Genomic DNA, 14962 nt, shown 5'->3' with positions numbered 1-14962 from the left:
CCTTAAGTACTATGAATATATATATATAGGCATTCTACCCATCAGGGTTTTTGGTTTATTTTAGAGCTAAAGTAACCTCTGCAGGTGTTAGTCCAGTAAAATTATGGTAGTAAGTAAATAACAGAATAGCCCTCAAAGACCAAGGAATGAGTCTGTCTTTTTTATTAATCAGGAGATGGAAAATCTGCATTTCTCTTCGAAGATCTTACCCTGTAAGCTAAAATTAATAAAATTCTGCTCATGAAGCTTTGCTATGTGAACAACCTTTACAGGAAAAGGTACCCCATCATTAGCACAGCCCTGCATTCGGTCATAGATGTTCCAACACAATATGCACAAAGGAAGAGCCAGGGGGGAAAGAAAACTCACACAAATGCCTTGCTTCCAGCAAAACAGCCAACAATCAATTTAGCACAGATAATACCACAAAGAGAATATAAAAAGCACAAGGCATTTCACCACTAAGCCAATGCTGTCTGCATCTGCTGTGTGATCTTTGGGACAGAGGGAAACAGAGAAGCGCTTTCATAAAAGAAATCTACCAAGGCAGAATAGCATTTGCCCAAAGAGCAACACAAACGGTGAGTGCACAAAGACAGGAAAGAGACAATTCAGCAGTAATAGAAGTAATACTGCTCAACATCAACTGCGTGTCTACTGGCATGACAGCAACATATATGTTGTCATTCCTTGGAAAGACAGAGGGAGGGAGAGAGTACCCAAGCATACTTTGGGGGTGTATGTGGATACTGACCTGGGCTTGAGACAGGACTAGTAGTAGTAGGCTCAATAATTTCTACAAAAAGGGAAAAGGAAGAAAAAAAAAGAACATTTGGATATTAATCACATATGGAAGACAAATACAAAATGAGACAGTCATCGGTCATGGTCATGCAACAGATAATGCTTATGAGGTTAACTTAGGAAACAAGGAAGACAAACAAAACCCACCAAGACTTTGGCGTTTTCTGTGAAAATCATGCAGTAAGCAAAAACTGTGTTCATGGGTGACACACATCAGTTTCTTTATTCATGCATCACTAAGACACAGGAGTCAAAATAAAACATTCTGAGAGACAAACTACAGCCAAACTGCCTTTGCTGACCTACCCTTGAAGTTCTCTGATAAAGTTGTCTGGTAGGTGACTGAAATCAGCATACAAAATACACCTTAATATCCATCTTTTAATGTGAATACAGATGTAATTATCTGCTTACACAACGGATTTTTAAAATTTTATTGGGGTTTTTAAAAAATGAATATGTCCATACAAAGGTCCAAAATACCTTTCAGTGATTTCTTTTAATCAAGGATTTTTTTTAATGCATCAAATGGACAAAAATGGTGACATACATTTTGGTTTAGTAAATTTGAAAGGAAAGTTTAAAACAAGGTTCACAGCAGCTCAGTGAGTCATGAAACAAGGCATTAATTTAAGGTTTTCTCAATACAGGCCAACTTTAATTTCATTTAATTGGTGGCATTCAATAATGTCCACTCCCCTGTACAATGGAAATCTGCTTGCATAGCAGAATGTAAACTTATTCCCTTCTCCCTTGCAGCCCCACAACAAAATCGCTCCACAGGGTCCCCCAACCCTCTGGAGCAGATTTTGGGGCACATGGATGGCAGTTTCAGGGGAGAAAACAAAACAAAAGCCCTGTGTGTTCAAGGGGACACTTCCGTGCACTACATTGGATTCCACCCATTGACTTTTATTAATGGCCAACAAACAAATCATGTCAGATTTATAAATATAGAGAAGGTACAAACCAGTAGCAGTATTTCAAACCAGAAGCAATATTTTCACACCAAAGTCCAATTGTCCACAAACACTTTTCTTCAGAATTAAGTCACAATGATTTAGTGCAAGTTACTTTTAAGTAAGTATCCAATGGATTGTAACATACCATTTTTCACTTTTCATTTCCATCTGTATTTTTGTCACTCTCTGCCTGACACAGCATACGCAAATCAAAACCAGGCTAATACACAACTCAAAGAATTAAATTCAAATGACCATTTCTTTAAAATGGTGCTGTATTTGAAATGAAAAACATGTCAAAATTGTGTATCATTATATTCTAAGCACATTTTTTTTGTAAAATACATTCTTTCAGCTCTCAAAAAAGAAGAAGAAAAGCCACCATCAACTTCACCTATAAATTAGCACATTTTTAAAAATGGAAAACGATTTTGGATTGGCACTTCTCTGATAATTATGCTACTTGAAGACCTTGACCTGCTATGCAGTAACTTCACAATTCCTTTGAGAAGCTAAAACGCATGGCCTTTGAAAGGCTATTATTTCGTATCATATACTGTCAATCATATCCAAGGATTGAAGCCACAGTATTAATTCTCCCTCCCTTTTGCTCAGACAGCTCGTAGTTGCTCTTATGCTGACTTGAAACGCCATGGCATTACTTCAGATCAGAATTCAAGCATCACTCTATTATACGGTAAAAGAAGTAAGGAGCATTAAATTTTCACTCACACTTAGAACACATTAGCTTTCTTGGGGAGTTAACCTAACCCTTTGCACATATTGGAATTATGTATAAATACTGGTAGGGAGGAATTCTTCTACATCTCAGGAGAAGAAATATCCCTGCAAATCAAAACAAAAGTTACAAGTACCAGGAGTTTTATTTCTCCCCTGTGGCACACCAACAACATGCGTTCGCGGAAGTGATGATGGCTGCCAGAAGCTGAAATTGTACATCAAGTGTGGTAGTGAATGCAGCAGATCCAGCACACAGATTAGTATCCATTAGAGAAACGAAAGTACAGTAACTTGAAGATGCTCATAATTGCCTGTTGCTGCAGTCCTATCACATTTACAGAGCAATCCAAACCTGGATCCACCACGCTTGATTAGGGGTTGGATGGGGGCAGAGGTAGAGTAGGAAGCCCTGCTAGAAATCAGTGCTCCAGTGCGCCTTTCCAAACAACAAGCAGCCAGCAGAAATCCCTAGAACAGGAGAAGGCACAGGAGGCAGAAATAGCACAGGGTCTGCTGGATAATGAACTAACTGTGCTGTTATCATGTGATGTTATTGAGACTTGCCTGGGTCTGCAAACAGGCACAGTGAAAGGATCCCCTCCCCTGTTCCCCTCCTTCTGTCCTGTGGATGTGGCACTGGCTTAACGCAACCCAGGACAAACCCCATGTGGAATGGGAGAACAGGGTGAGTCAAGGAATGTCTGGTCTGGTTCAAATGTGCTCAAAAGCAACTCTCAGAGTATGGCTGTGGATTAAATAATCTGGCCTGGCATGAACATGCATGGCATGTGTTCATCCTAAATACTGAACTGCAATTTTGCAAGTGCGTGGTGGGTGAGATTACCCCCCCCCAAAAAACACCTTTAATTGCCCACAGGAAGCTGTCTCTGTGAGCATACTTTCTCCATGTCAGAACTGCTTCCTTCACACTGCAGTTAATGTGACTAGCTCTACATGGGAACTAATGCAACCTAAAAATGATAAATAATATATTTGAACCAGGTCCTAGTAAAAACCTAATAGGGTTAGTGGTTGCAAAGAACATGGGGCAATGATTTATTAGGAGGGTGAAATATTTTAAGCAGTGAAGATGAAGCTTATTAGGAAAAACGTTTTACAAAAAATAATAATTCCCTGTTAAAGCCAAAAAAGAGAGAGGTGAAATTAGCAGAGGAAGAAAAACATTTCAGTTGCCAGAAGGAATCCAGATAACCAGCATGGAGTAGAAAGGAACTTTGGCTGGGTTTGTTAAAAGTGCTGGGAATTGTAGCTCTTTGAGGAGCACCCTAACAGCTCTCAGCACACTTAAATGAACTACAGTTCCCAGGATTCATGGGGGGGGGGTAACCAAGATTGCTAAAGTGGTATAAGAGTACTTTAAATGTGTGGTACATATGTGACTTTGATTTAGGGCTCCAAGAAATGTACAAAACACTTTCAATACATCCATAGTTCCCAAGGAATTGTGGTTATCTTTATTTTAAAAAGCATTATTCAGTGGTGATGATGACATAAATTTTCTCTCTTGCTGTTCTGTGATAACATGTTATTCCGACACTGAAAAAGTTAATCTTCCTCCCCCTCCCGTTTGGTCACTTTATAGAAGCTATAGGGTCCATTTAATATAGCAAACATCATTCTTACAATATTTACAGAGGCAATTCTGCTTGCCATAATAATCTATACATATCTCAGAGTAAAATTTCCACAAAATCAGTTTCTAAAGGTTGTCCAGGAAAAGAAATTGCTTGCTTTTACCCGCAAATGGGATCGTTGAAAAGAGGCCTCTGTGTATTCACACCCATGTGACTAAATCACAGCTCATAGCCTTTGAGGAATCATCAAGATTGATGCAGAGTTTCCATTCTTGCCAACTCTTGATATAGAAATTCTAGCAGCTTTCCTGAATTTTGTCGTGCTTTCCGCACATCAGTTTATGGGCGTTTTAACCTGTTCACAGCTAAACATCTGAAGTCTTGTGAACAGGACATACGTGCAATAGAACAATTAATACCACATAGCATGATGCGGTGCTGCAGCAAGCGAAAGCTACATGCACAAAAGCATCCTGGGCTATTACATGAATCAAGGAGTTGATACTGAATGAATTGACATGCATGATGCAACTGAAGTCCAATGAATTCAGGGTGAGGGTTGCATTTTCTGCAGACATCTGCTCTTCAGGAGCAAGAATTCCCTTCCTCACATTACATTTCCCTTCCTTCATATTACTAGTGAGTAGGCTGAATTCTCAGAGGCCTCTTTCAAATAATTTGTTCACAAATAGAAGACCTCAACTGCTGCATCAATCAAACATTACCAGTTTGAGGGTTCTGCCATACAGTTATCCCCAACATTTGCTCTCCTCACCTCTCAGATGATGGCAAAGAAGCCAAATCTGGATAAAATGAAGGCACTGTGGGTGAGGAAACCAGCTTATCTAGATGGAGGTGTGTGATCTGTCCTGGATGGGATGACAGTCCCCCAAGTTAGCAGTTTTTTTTTTGGGGGGGGGTCTTCCTGGATCTGGATCAACCTATGATAGTTGGCATCCATTTTCAGGAGTTCCTTTTATCAGATTCATTTGCCACCTGGGACCCTATGTTGTGAAAGCAAACCTGACCATGGTTATTCATGTGCTCTGGCTTCATACAGATTAAGCTACTGTAGCATGTTCCACATGAGGCTGCTGTTGAAGACAGTTTGGAAGTTCACATGAAGCTGCTGTGTTCTTTATGGGGCCAAGCAATCAGAGCACAGAATACATGGTGTTCCTTCCAGGAGTGATGCTTTCAGAGAAGGCTCTTTAAAATGGAAACCTTTCATTATTTCCTTAAAACCAGGCCTATAAACCACACCCTGATAAGCTATATGAAGTTTCTGGCTTTTAAGCAAATGTTTCATAATGATCTGGGCTAAACAAACTTTTCAAACTGATTTTTTTTATGAACATAAGGATGTTGTTGGATATAGACATTCTCAATATAAATATCATTACTACACTCAGTAAATATTGTTGCTTTGTATAATTTGTGAGAGGAATAGACCTAAAATATTGTTATGAAACAGAATACAAAAGGAAGAAGAAGAGTTTGGATTTGATATCCCGCTTTATCACTACCCGAAGGAGTCTCACAGCGGCTAACATTCTCCTTTCCCTTCCTCCCCCACAACAAACACTCTGTGAGGTGAGTGAGGCTGAGAGACTTCAGAGAAGTGTGACTAGCCCAAGGTCACAAAGCAGCTGCATGTGGAGGAGCAGAGACACGAACCCAGTTCCCCAGATTACGAGTCTACCGCTCTTAACTACTACTGATAAATCAATAAAAGCAAGCTTTAGGAAACAGATTCCAAAGTTAATATAACGTGCCAAAAGGGGCACAGATAGACTGACTAGTCTTCAGAATCTGCAGAGATGTTTAGAATGAGTAAACACCTAGATACTGGATTCTGCTTCCTCACCAATTTCTCCATTGGGTGTTTCAGAAACAAATGTTTAGTTTTTGAGTATGGGAAATAGCTTCCACAAACCACAAACATACACAACGTTCCCAGCTTTCTGAATTCATGCAACTGTAATAAGAAGCTCTTCAATTCAACATATTTCAAATAAAAGAATGATGCTCAGACAAAGAAATGGTGGTATTTTTATATCACTATTATGTGAACATAAGGCACTGCATTTTTCTCCTTCAGGAAAACCAGCAGTAGAACAAAAGGTTGTTCATAACAGTCATGATGTCTAATCTGTCATGTGTTAAGGCTTCTATCCGATTTTTAATGGGAAACATAATTAATTTTTAACTGCCCCATTACAGCCATCCATGCCTCCTTGTAATGATTTTCCCTCACACATGCCCTTAGGGTAGTATATCAAAAGACACTGTATGGGAGAAGCAGAAGTGGTAGACATCTTCAGAAATATTTCCTCGCTATTTATCCACTTATGACTTTGTAACATGATATATCCCAGTGAAAATCCAGAGCAGTAGCCATTTTGCTCTTTATTTTTTCCACAATACAGCAGTACTACAAGGCCATTGGCTGTTTTTAGCCAAATGAAATTAATAAATTAAAACAAGCTTTGCACATCATGGCAACTTTTACTATGCCACAAATAATGGGAAACCCATTCCTCCCCCCCCCCCCCCGCCGCCGCCAGGGATCCAGAGAAAGCAATGTGTATGTTGGAAAGCTTCAGCATAGAAACATAGGAAGCTCTCTTATACCAAGTCAGACAACTGCTCCAATTAGCTCAGAGTTGTCAACATTGACAAGCAGTAGCTCTCCAGGCAGGAATCTTTCTTGCCCCGCATGGACACCAGGGGTTGAAGCTGGGACCTTTTGCATGTAAAGCATGAGGCATCTACCTGTGAGCTACACTCCTTCCCCCAAATCCTGTGGTCCTTCCCCCCAAATCATGCGCATGGTTGATTATTTCTTCAGGTGAGAGTATCCCACTCTAGAAGCCCTATAATCTACAAGGAACAGAGGGGCTGCCATCAGACGGAGGGGTTTGAAATCCCCCATGCACAGATTATGTTTCACTTTGTTCATACCATTCTGCCATCCCTTATTACCTAACGAGACAGAGGACGATGATTTTGAAAGGAAATATTTTATCTTCTCAAGCCTGATTCTTAGATCCATATTCGGAATCTATTTTATTCCATTAAAACAGAGATCAAGCTTCTTTCAAAAGAAACAAGGTTGGCTGAGACTTATCATCATGCTTACAGTAGACCCATTGAAATCTATGGAATTTAAATTAGTCATGAGTACTAACTTAACTTAAAACCTATCATTTCAATGGGTTCAGTCTAAGCATGTCGAAGTCTGGAGTCAAGCCAGGGAAAAAACCTCCTTCTTCAGATTTAAGCATTTTCAAAATTCTTGTACACCAACTCAGCTACTTATTTGAAATCTTATCAATAAATGCACACTAATGACAGGATCAAAGAACCCCAAACTCCTTCCACGAGCCCAAGAGGGTCTGATTTTCCTTTAACAGGAGCTACAAATCTCCCACCCTTTTAGAAAATGGATTTTTGCACTGAGGGAAATATTTAAAAGCACAGATATGGTGGATTCTTAAAAACTGCAGCATATGCAAACAACTTCACCACTCCTTTCTCATGGATTGGCCTCTTCAGCAAAGTGAATGGGGCAGGTTGTGGGTACAAGTAGCCTTGTTTTCTCTTCTCAAAATAATCTTTTTAAAAAAGCCAACAACCCCCGCCCAAGGATTCTGCTTTTATCCATTTTGAGAAACATAGGTAATCATACAGAAATCATAACACAAATTTCCTATTCTTGAAAAGAAAAAGAAAAAAGGTTTTGTAGCACACACTGTGGGAAGGTTAAACTGCATCCCACTTAATAACATTTTCTCAGACCACTCAAGAAGATGGAAAGTATGCAGCCAATTATCATATCCGGAGAGAAAAAGTCACATCATTTGAATGAAGGAAAGAGAATACTGTTAACAGTTTTAACATTTTGCATCAGGCAACCATCAACTTTCACATAATAGCCTATCCAAGAACCTCAAGGGAACTGAGCAACAGTGGGCTAGTATGGGCTCCAAAAACATGTCCTTTTGTCAGCACTGTGACCCAATACCCCTGCAGCAGAACAGAAAGAATTGGTAGCCCCAATATTTGTACTCCATGCTCCCAACTTCTCATTGTATACTCTTGATAACTTGCATCAGCGGCACTGTGGAACCTGGCCCAAAATGCAAAGGCAGACCAGAGTTGAAGTGCAACACTGCCTTACAATGCCATCCAAATTCTCAGCTGCAAGTCCTGCGTCGGGTAGGGTGATGCCGGTCCTATATTGCAACAACATAATATATGACATATTTCTCTGCTTTTCTTTTTCACACAAAATGAAGCAAAAGGCAAAACTATGACACCTCCTTAAGAATATACCCAGGGGCGTAGGAAGGGGTGTGTGGCCTGCCCCGGGTGTCATTCCTGATGGGGTGACAAAATGGCATACCGTGGGGGGGGGCACTTACCGCAGGGCCTGGTCTGCAGTGCGCCCAAGCCACGTGTCTCTCTCGGGAGTGACACGGTGATTCGAGCGCCTGCGGAGCCCAAAACGGCAGCGTGGGGCTTGTGTCCGCCAGGCGGACTCTGTGGGCAGCTTGCCGCGGCACCCCCTGGGTAGATTGCTGTAGTGCCCCTGTGGATGGCTCGCCCCATTCCCACCACTCTGGGTGCCAGAACAGCTAGCTACACCCCTGAATATACCACCTGAAGCAACTGCCTCATCTAACGCTATACACAGGTTAAACCTGCGAGTCGATTATAGGATTTACTGTTGTAAAAGTTGGAAAGTATCAGAAAATTGCCCATCTCTGAAACTTTAATAATCTGTAGGTCCTTAAGTCAACATTCTAAAGCTGTAGCAATTAGATCAATGCTAGCAGATAATGATACTGTCATGAGGTTGTTTTTTGGGGGGCAGGCTGAATGCCTTCCTTCCTCCTAATTCTTGGAATAGCCAAGCTAGCTTCCTAGTGATCTGGTGATCCATTCAGAGGAACAAAAGAAGTGTCTCTGTGCAAGATGGTAAATCTGTGGGGAGGTCCTCTCTCTACTCGCAGGTATTAGAAGGAAAAAGGCAGAGTTGAGGGCAGAGTTTAGAGTGATGTGAGCATGAAGCAAAGAAGCAAGTTGGGAACCAAGACAGACAGACAGACAGAGCCATGATTAATTTCTGTCTGAATCCATGTCAGAAGCAAGGCCCTTTTGGGGTGTTAATGCTGTGAGTCCATAGGCTCAGGTTGTATATATTTGTAAATAAACCATATATCATAAAGATAGAACAGACTCCATTGTATTTCATTCCCAAATAAACACAAACCCTGGGTAAGCACCTGAAATTCCTGGAATCTTGCACCACTCAGAGACTGGGGCGGTGCTCAACAATATAAATGAATTGATTGTAGCTCGAGTAACTTGCACAGCTGTGTTACTATGCTTAAAGAAGGGCTTAATGAAAGAACAAACAGGAAAGATTATGGAATCGATAACAATTAAAAAATTAGTAAGCACATCATATCCAAGAAAGACTATTTCATACATGCTGGTAGGTCTGAGTGTTTTGATCATCTACTGCAGGATGCCGGAGGATTTGTTCAGTCTTTTTTTTTTATCTTATGTGAATGTCTCAACTGGTTTATATTCATAGCAAGAGTTACATGCGTGGTGACAACATGCAGAATGGTCCTGTCATCACTCACCGCAGACAAAATGCTGCTTATAAGCAGAACTGTAGACATTTTTATGAAGATTGTTCCTCAGCCTGGCTACAGCTACTAACTGCTGTCGGCTGGACTGTTTTTAGAAGTTCCCCCTGATGATTCTGCTAGAAAAACAACCCCTCAGGAGAAGACTATAGGAAAGACAAGGGCTAGATTAGAAAACGTTACAGCTTTGTTATTGGTTTTACAGTGGAAACAGGCAAGCACAGGACTAAAATTCAACTAATCTCAATTACATATCACAGCATGACCTGGTTTCTTCAGAGGCATCGTACTCACAGCCAATCTCTTCACAGAACTGAACTGGATTTTGCCATGTGACACCCCTTCCCCCTCATCATCAGGGAAAATGAAGCATAAACTGCTTTAAAAGCTTATAACCTCCAAGCATTCCTCATCATGCGATTTCATTGTGTGAGCTCCACCCCACTGTCACATCACCACCACCAACATGCCGTCAGCAGTCCCCACTGCAGAAAGTCAGTTCCCAATGTGCCTGATAAGTGCAGAGCGGGACTGAGATTGAGATCTTTCTGCAAAACTATGGTTTCCTCTTTTCAGTCTGAAATAAGTCTCCTACAAATAGCTCCTCCCTCAGTGCTGCAATAGATGTGGAGAAAGTATGGTAAAAAGCTCCATGAATTCATAACTGGCAGCTTATGGACACACAATTGTTTTCGTAGGACTGTCTGCAAACAAATTCAGGTAGTGGACTGGCAGCCAAAATTAGTTGGAAAAGAGCTGAAGAAGTACCATCCAAGAGAAAGAAAATGGTCATTTAGTGTGTATTATTAGTTAGCATAAAAGTTGGATTCCCTTGAAATACTATTACATTAATTTCAGCTGCCCATTTGTGTCACATTTTATGCTGCAGTTTACTCATCAATTACCAGGATAGCTTTTGCATCAGAATATACACATTATCTTTGAAATACAGACCATTCTAACTTGCAGGAGAAATCTGTCATTTGCAGAAAGCTGCAAGGGAGATTCTTTGAAGGATAATGCTTTTACAACATGCACACACAAATAAAAATGGGAGGAAATGACTTGTTTTATTTCATTGTAGAAGTAGAAAAATATTGTTTCTGTGCTACTAAATGCACAGATGTCTGAATATTTTTTAAATATTTTAAATGTTTTTTAAACAATGGACATGGTGAGCTGTACAACTAGCTCTAAATAACCAAAATCATTACAGGGAGTTTGTTGGTTGTTGGCATTATATAGGCCCTTCAACATTGTAGGGGGGACTGACAAACTGCTTCTAAACAACAGGAAATCCATGAAAATCACCTCTCCTTTTCTGTTGGTGGAGAAGCCCACTTTATTGTGACCCTACCTGCAAACAAGGAGCCTTTCCACAAATGGAAGAGATGATCTGGATCAAATGCAATGCACAGTCATTCTTACATACTGTCAGCTGAACAACAAAAATAGATAATGAACAATCCAAGTGAATAGTTCATGCCTAGCAATATCACCCACCTCTTTTATCTGACCATGGCAATGAAGCTAAGAAATACAAACTCCTAAGATGCTTGTTTAAAGCCACAAAACAAACAGAAAACTGTGAGTAGATTCAAAATTTCTATGTGATATTTTCAATTATTACTTGGCTGTATGAATTGGTGAAAGAGTTCTCCTGTGTCATTCTTCTTATTCTCAGTTGGCCTTACTAGGAAGTAAACAGATGTGATCCCAGAATGATTCAGGATGACCGATTCCATGAAAGCAGAAGAGAGACAAGACTATGAACAATGAAAGTGAACAAAGAGAAAAGATAATCGCTTCGAAAACACTGTAATGCAGGGGTCCCTTTCAATTCAACAAGTCTATGATAAAATAGACTGACTGGAGCGGACTCTGGGAATCCTAGAGCAAACATCTTATTTTAAAACAACACGTTGCAAACTTTTTGATCCAGTTTACAAACTTCCTTGGGGTATCATGGTAGCCAATGTTAAAGAAAGTCCAGGTCTACATGTATCTTCGGTCGGACATAGGAAGGCAATTATTTTATTGTTATGTAAAGGTGAAGTCATGCTGTGATAATTCCTTGTAAAGAAAATGAATGTGCTGTTATATATATATTTAAGCATCTCGCTTAATCCAGAACTACAGCCTGCCTATAGTACATTTCTATGTCAAATAGAGAAAAGTATACAATAAGCATTTAGGAAGCATTAATAGAATCTGTAGTGCTGCTATAACCACATTCATGTGTAAGATGTGCCAAAGTACTTATTCCCAAGCGTAAGCAGTATGTGCATTAAAATCCTTATTTCTAATCTTAGAATAGTCAGAGGAAACAGCTGGCTTAGGTGTTATTTTTACAGCTGTTCAGCACAGAACAAAAAGAAAGTGACAAAGTACTCACTGCTCGTTAAAGCTTATTCTTTCATTAATATGTATAAATAGAAAGTCCATGAATAATGTAAGACATAGGAAAAATTGTTTGCGGTTTTGCTCTTAAAAATCCATCTGATTAGCACTACTCCAATAATTATACAGCCTTGTTCTCAGAGGTCATTTTCCAAATCTGCATAACTAGTTATGTATGGGAATAACTCAAGTTTTTAGGAAGGCAAACATATAAATTAGAATTGCGACACTTTCATTGCTTGCTACAGGGATGCCTTCTGCACAAAACCCATTCATCTTGGAACACAAATTAATCAGCACTCCTTTCAAATTAGATGTTTTTTAGTTACATGTTTCTCAGTTACTGTAAAAACCAGGTTGCTGTCCACCCTTCTCTCCCCCATTATTTAAAAATGGACGTCTGAAGTGTTCAATAAATCAGCATAGTTTTGTCTTCTAGTGATTTCTAGCTTGAAATGGAAACAGCATAAGTTCTGCTGTTATGCTTGGTTTTTTTTAACAATCATTTTTATTTATGAGAACTAGTCCTACCTATCTGCAGAATGAGGTAGATGCTTCAGGTCACTAATCTGGTTGTTGTGAAGTGGCAGCAAATGGCCTCAGATGCCAAAACAACTTGTACACCTTGAGTACTGTGCACTGAGACTTGCTGCTCCTCCACTCTGGGGCAACTCTTGACTTTTCCTTAGTCTAATATAGATTCAAAGGTGTATAATAAAGACATCACATATGAAAATATGGCTGATACTAGTTAAAATTATTAATATACATAAATTAACCCTTTACTATGAATTTCATACCAACTTTGTACATATACATACATATCAACACAATAAACAAATATGAACTCCATTAAATACCAATATGAATCTTGTACTTTCAAGCTACAGTACGAACACTATTTCTGAGCAAAGCAGTCATCTTTCTGTTTCTCTTCTTTTACATTAACTATATTACTCAATAGATGGAACTCCTATGAAGTATGCTTGTTTCACTCCTGCACCGTTTGTTGCTGGCTGTCAAAGACCCCTCTGTTCTGTCATGCTATTGTTTTTGTTTACAGCTGATGCTTTTATGCTTGGTTTTAATTGCTGCTTCTCTCTACTTGCTTGGCTCGCCAGCAGCTTTTGAACTACAGTTCCCATCATCCCTGACCAGTGGTCCTGGTAGCTAGGGATGATGGGAGTTGCAGTCCAAAAACAGCGGGAGACCCAAGTTTGAGAAACCCTGCTCTATATTATTTTGTGTGTGTGTGTGTGTGTGTGTGTGTACAAATGCTGTAAGCTGTCCAACAATTGTAACCCTAACTCCCCCCTCCCAAAAGCAAACGCATAGCTGCACAATTTGAAAGCATCTGATGAGTCAGGGAAAACGACTCAGTAGCTTGACCACCAAGCACCTGTAAGGAAGATGGTGGATCAGAGAGAGGTATGATACACAGCCCTCCAGACCCTACCCCTCTCCTCTGTGCACCATGTTTCCTATCTATGACCACCTGAATAGGGACACCACTGTTTTCTTCTTGCCAAGGCATATATATCCTAATTGCATATAGACTGTTAAAAACTGTCTAGCCATTTGCTTCTGGAAATGGCTATGAAGATCACCAAACTGCTGTTGGTGAAAAAACCATTACTACTTTTCAGTCATTTGTCTTCTTTACTAATTGGATTGATTCTATTTATTTTGTTTCAACCATGCTATCACATAATTAAGAAAATCTTAGCGTATTAATTGTACAGGCTTGACACAGAACACCTAACTTTTTAATAGAAAAGATTTTAATAGGTGAATCTTTAGCCAAGAGGTGTATAAATGGTAACACTTTTCAGATATTAGTAGGTTGACCAATAAATGCTGATTAATGGATATTGGGGATCTATCTCATTTATTTCTAATCTTAGGGAAGCCAGGGGAAACTGCTTGTACAGTGTCTCTATCATTGTATCTGTCTATTGTATTTACCACTGTATTTATCTATTGTATTCATGATTATATTTATTTATAAAGAAATGGTTGCCTGTTCTAATAACTAGTCATTTATGGTGATCTTGAATAACACAACATAGTCATGTCACAGTATGTCATAGATACCCAGTGATAAAATGGTTGGCCTTGCCTCACCTCTCTTCAATCTCAGTTTAGCCATGGGTTAAAGGGCTGGTCTTCACCGAATCACTTTCTTGAATAATTCCGTTCCTTGTTTTTCAAATAGGAATATGAGTCACTTCTGCTTCAGCTTTAAGAGCAAAATTTTGATCAGAACTACTGCATATTTTTTTTAAAAAAAAGTTATGTGGATGATAAAAAAAACCCCGTGTGTAGCCTATTTGATGCAAAGCTTTTAAAGCTTAATGGAATGGCCTTGGGGCAAACAGAAGTATCTAAATTTCCCTCACATTTCAATATATAGCACTTGGCCTTCCCCTTTACATTTGCAAAGGAATCTGGAATACATTTGCTGAAAAAGGTTTCTTTAGTTCACTGAACTAAACCATGGGAATTCAGTTTAGGATATGTAAGTGGGGCTGTTTTCTTATTTCTTTTTAACCAAACAAACAGATCTAAAGGATTTCCTGACAGGACAGAATATTATGAGCTTATTCTTCTCTGAAGTGACTGCATATTCAATAGAAACCAAGGCCATTTGGTATTTATAAGTGAACTAAGTCATGGGGGAGGGATTATAAAATTGCAGATGAGATATATCAGATACGCTTTCACTTTCCTTACAACCACAGGAAGTAACGTCCCAGGTCTGTGGTGCATCAGTGGGAACGCCCATTGCCATATCCAG

At 39.6% G+C, this 14962-nt stretch overlaps 2 protein-coding genes across 3 annotated transcripts in view; one reads left to right on the top strand and one right to left on the bottom strand.

Moving 5' to 3' along the window:
* LOC310765695 (uncharacterized protein) overlaps positions 1-14962 on the top strand; it is a 557351-nt gene that overhangs the window by 128087 nt on the left and 414302 nt on the right. The window lies entirely within an intron of this gene.
* NEGR1 (neuronal growth regulator 1) overlaps positions 1-14962 on the bottom strand; it is a 437028-nt gene that overhangs the window by 58038 nt on the left and 364028 nt on the right. The window contains exon 7 of one of the 2 annotated variants that reach the window (XM_083621042.1): positions 755-796. The exons of the other annotated variant lie outside the window; for it this stretch is intronic. Within the exon in view, the coding sequence (XP_083477168.1) occupies positions 755-796 (42 nt within the window). The remainder of the gene's footprint in view (positions 1-754; positions 797-14962) is intronic. 2 annotated transcript variants of the gene reach the window in all.

Source organism: Podarcis filfolensis (assembly GCF_964270895.1).
Source record: "Podarcis filfolensis genome assembly, chromosome: 6".
Classification (NCBI taxonomy): domain Eukaryota; kingdom Metazoa; phylum Chordata; class Lepidosauria; order Squamata; family Lacertidae; genus Podarcis; species Podarcis filfolensis.
Note: the sequence above shows the minus strand (reverse complement) of the source record. Positions and strands in the feature narration are given on the sequence as shown.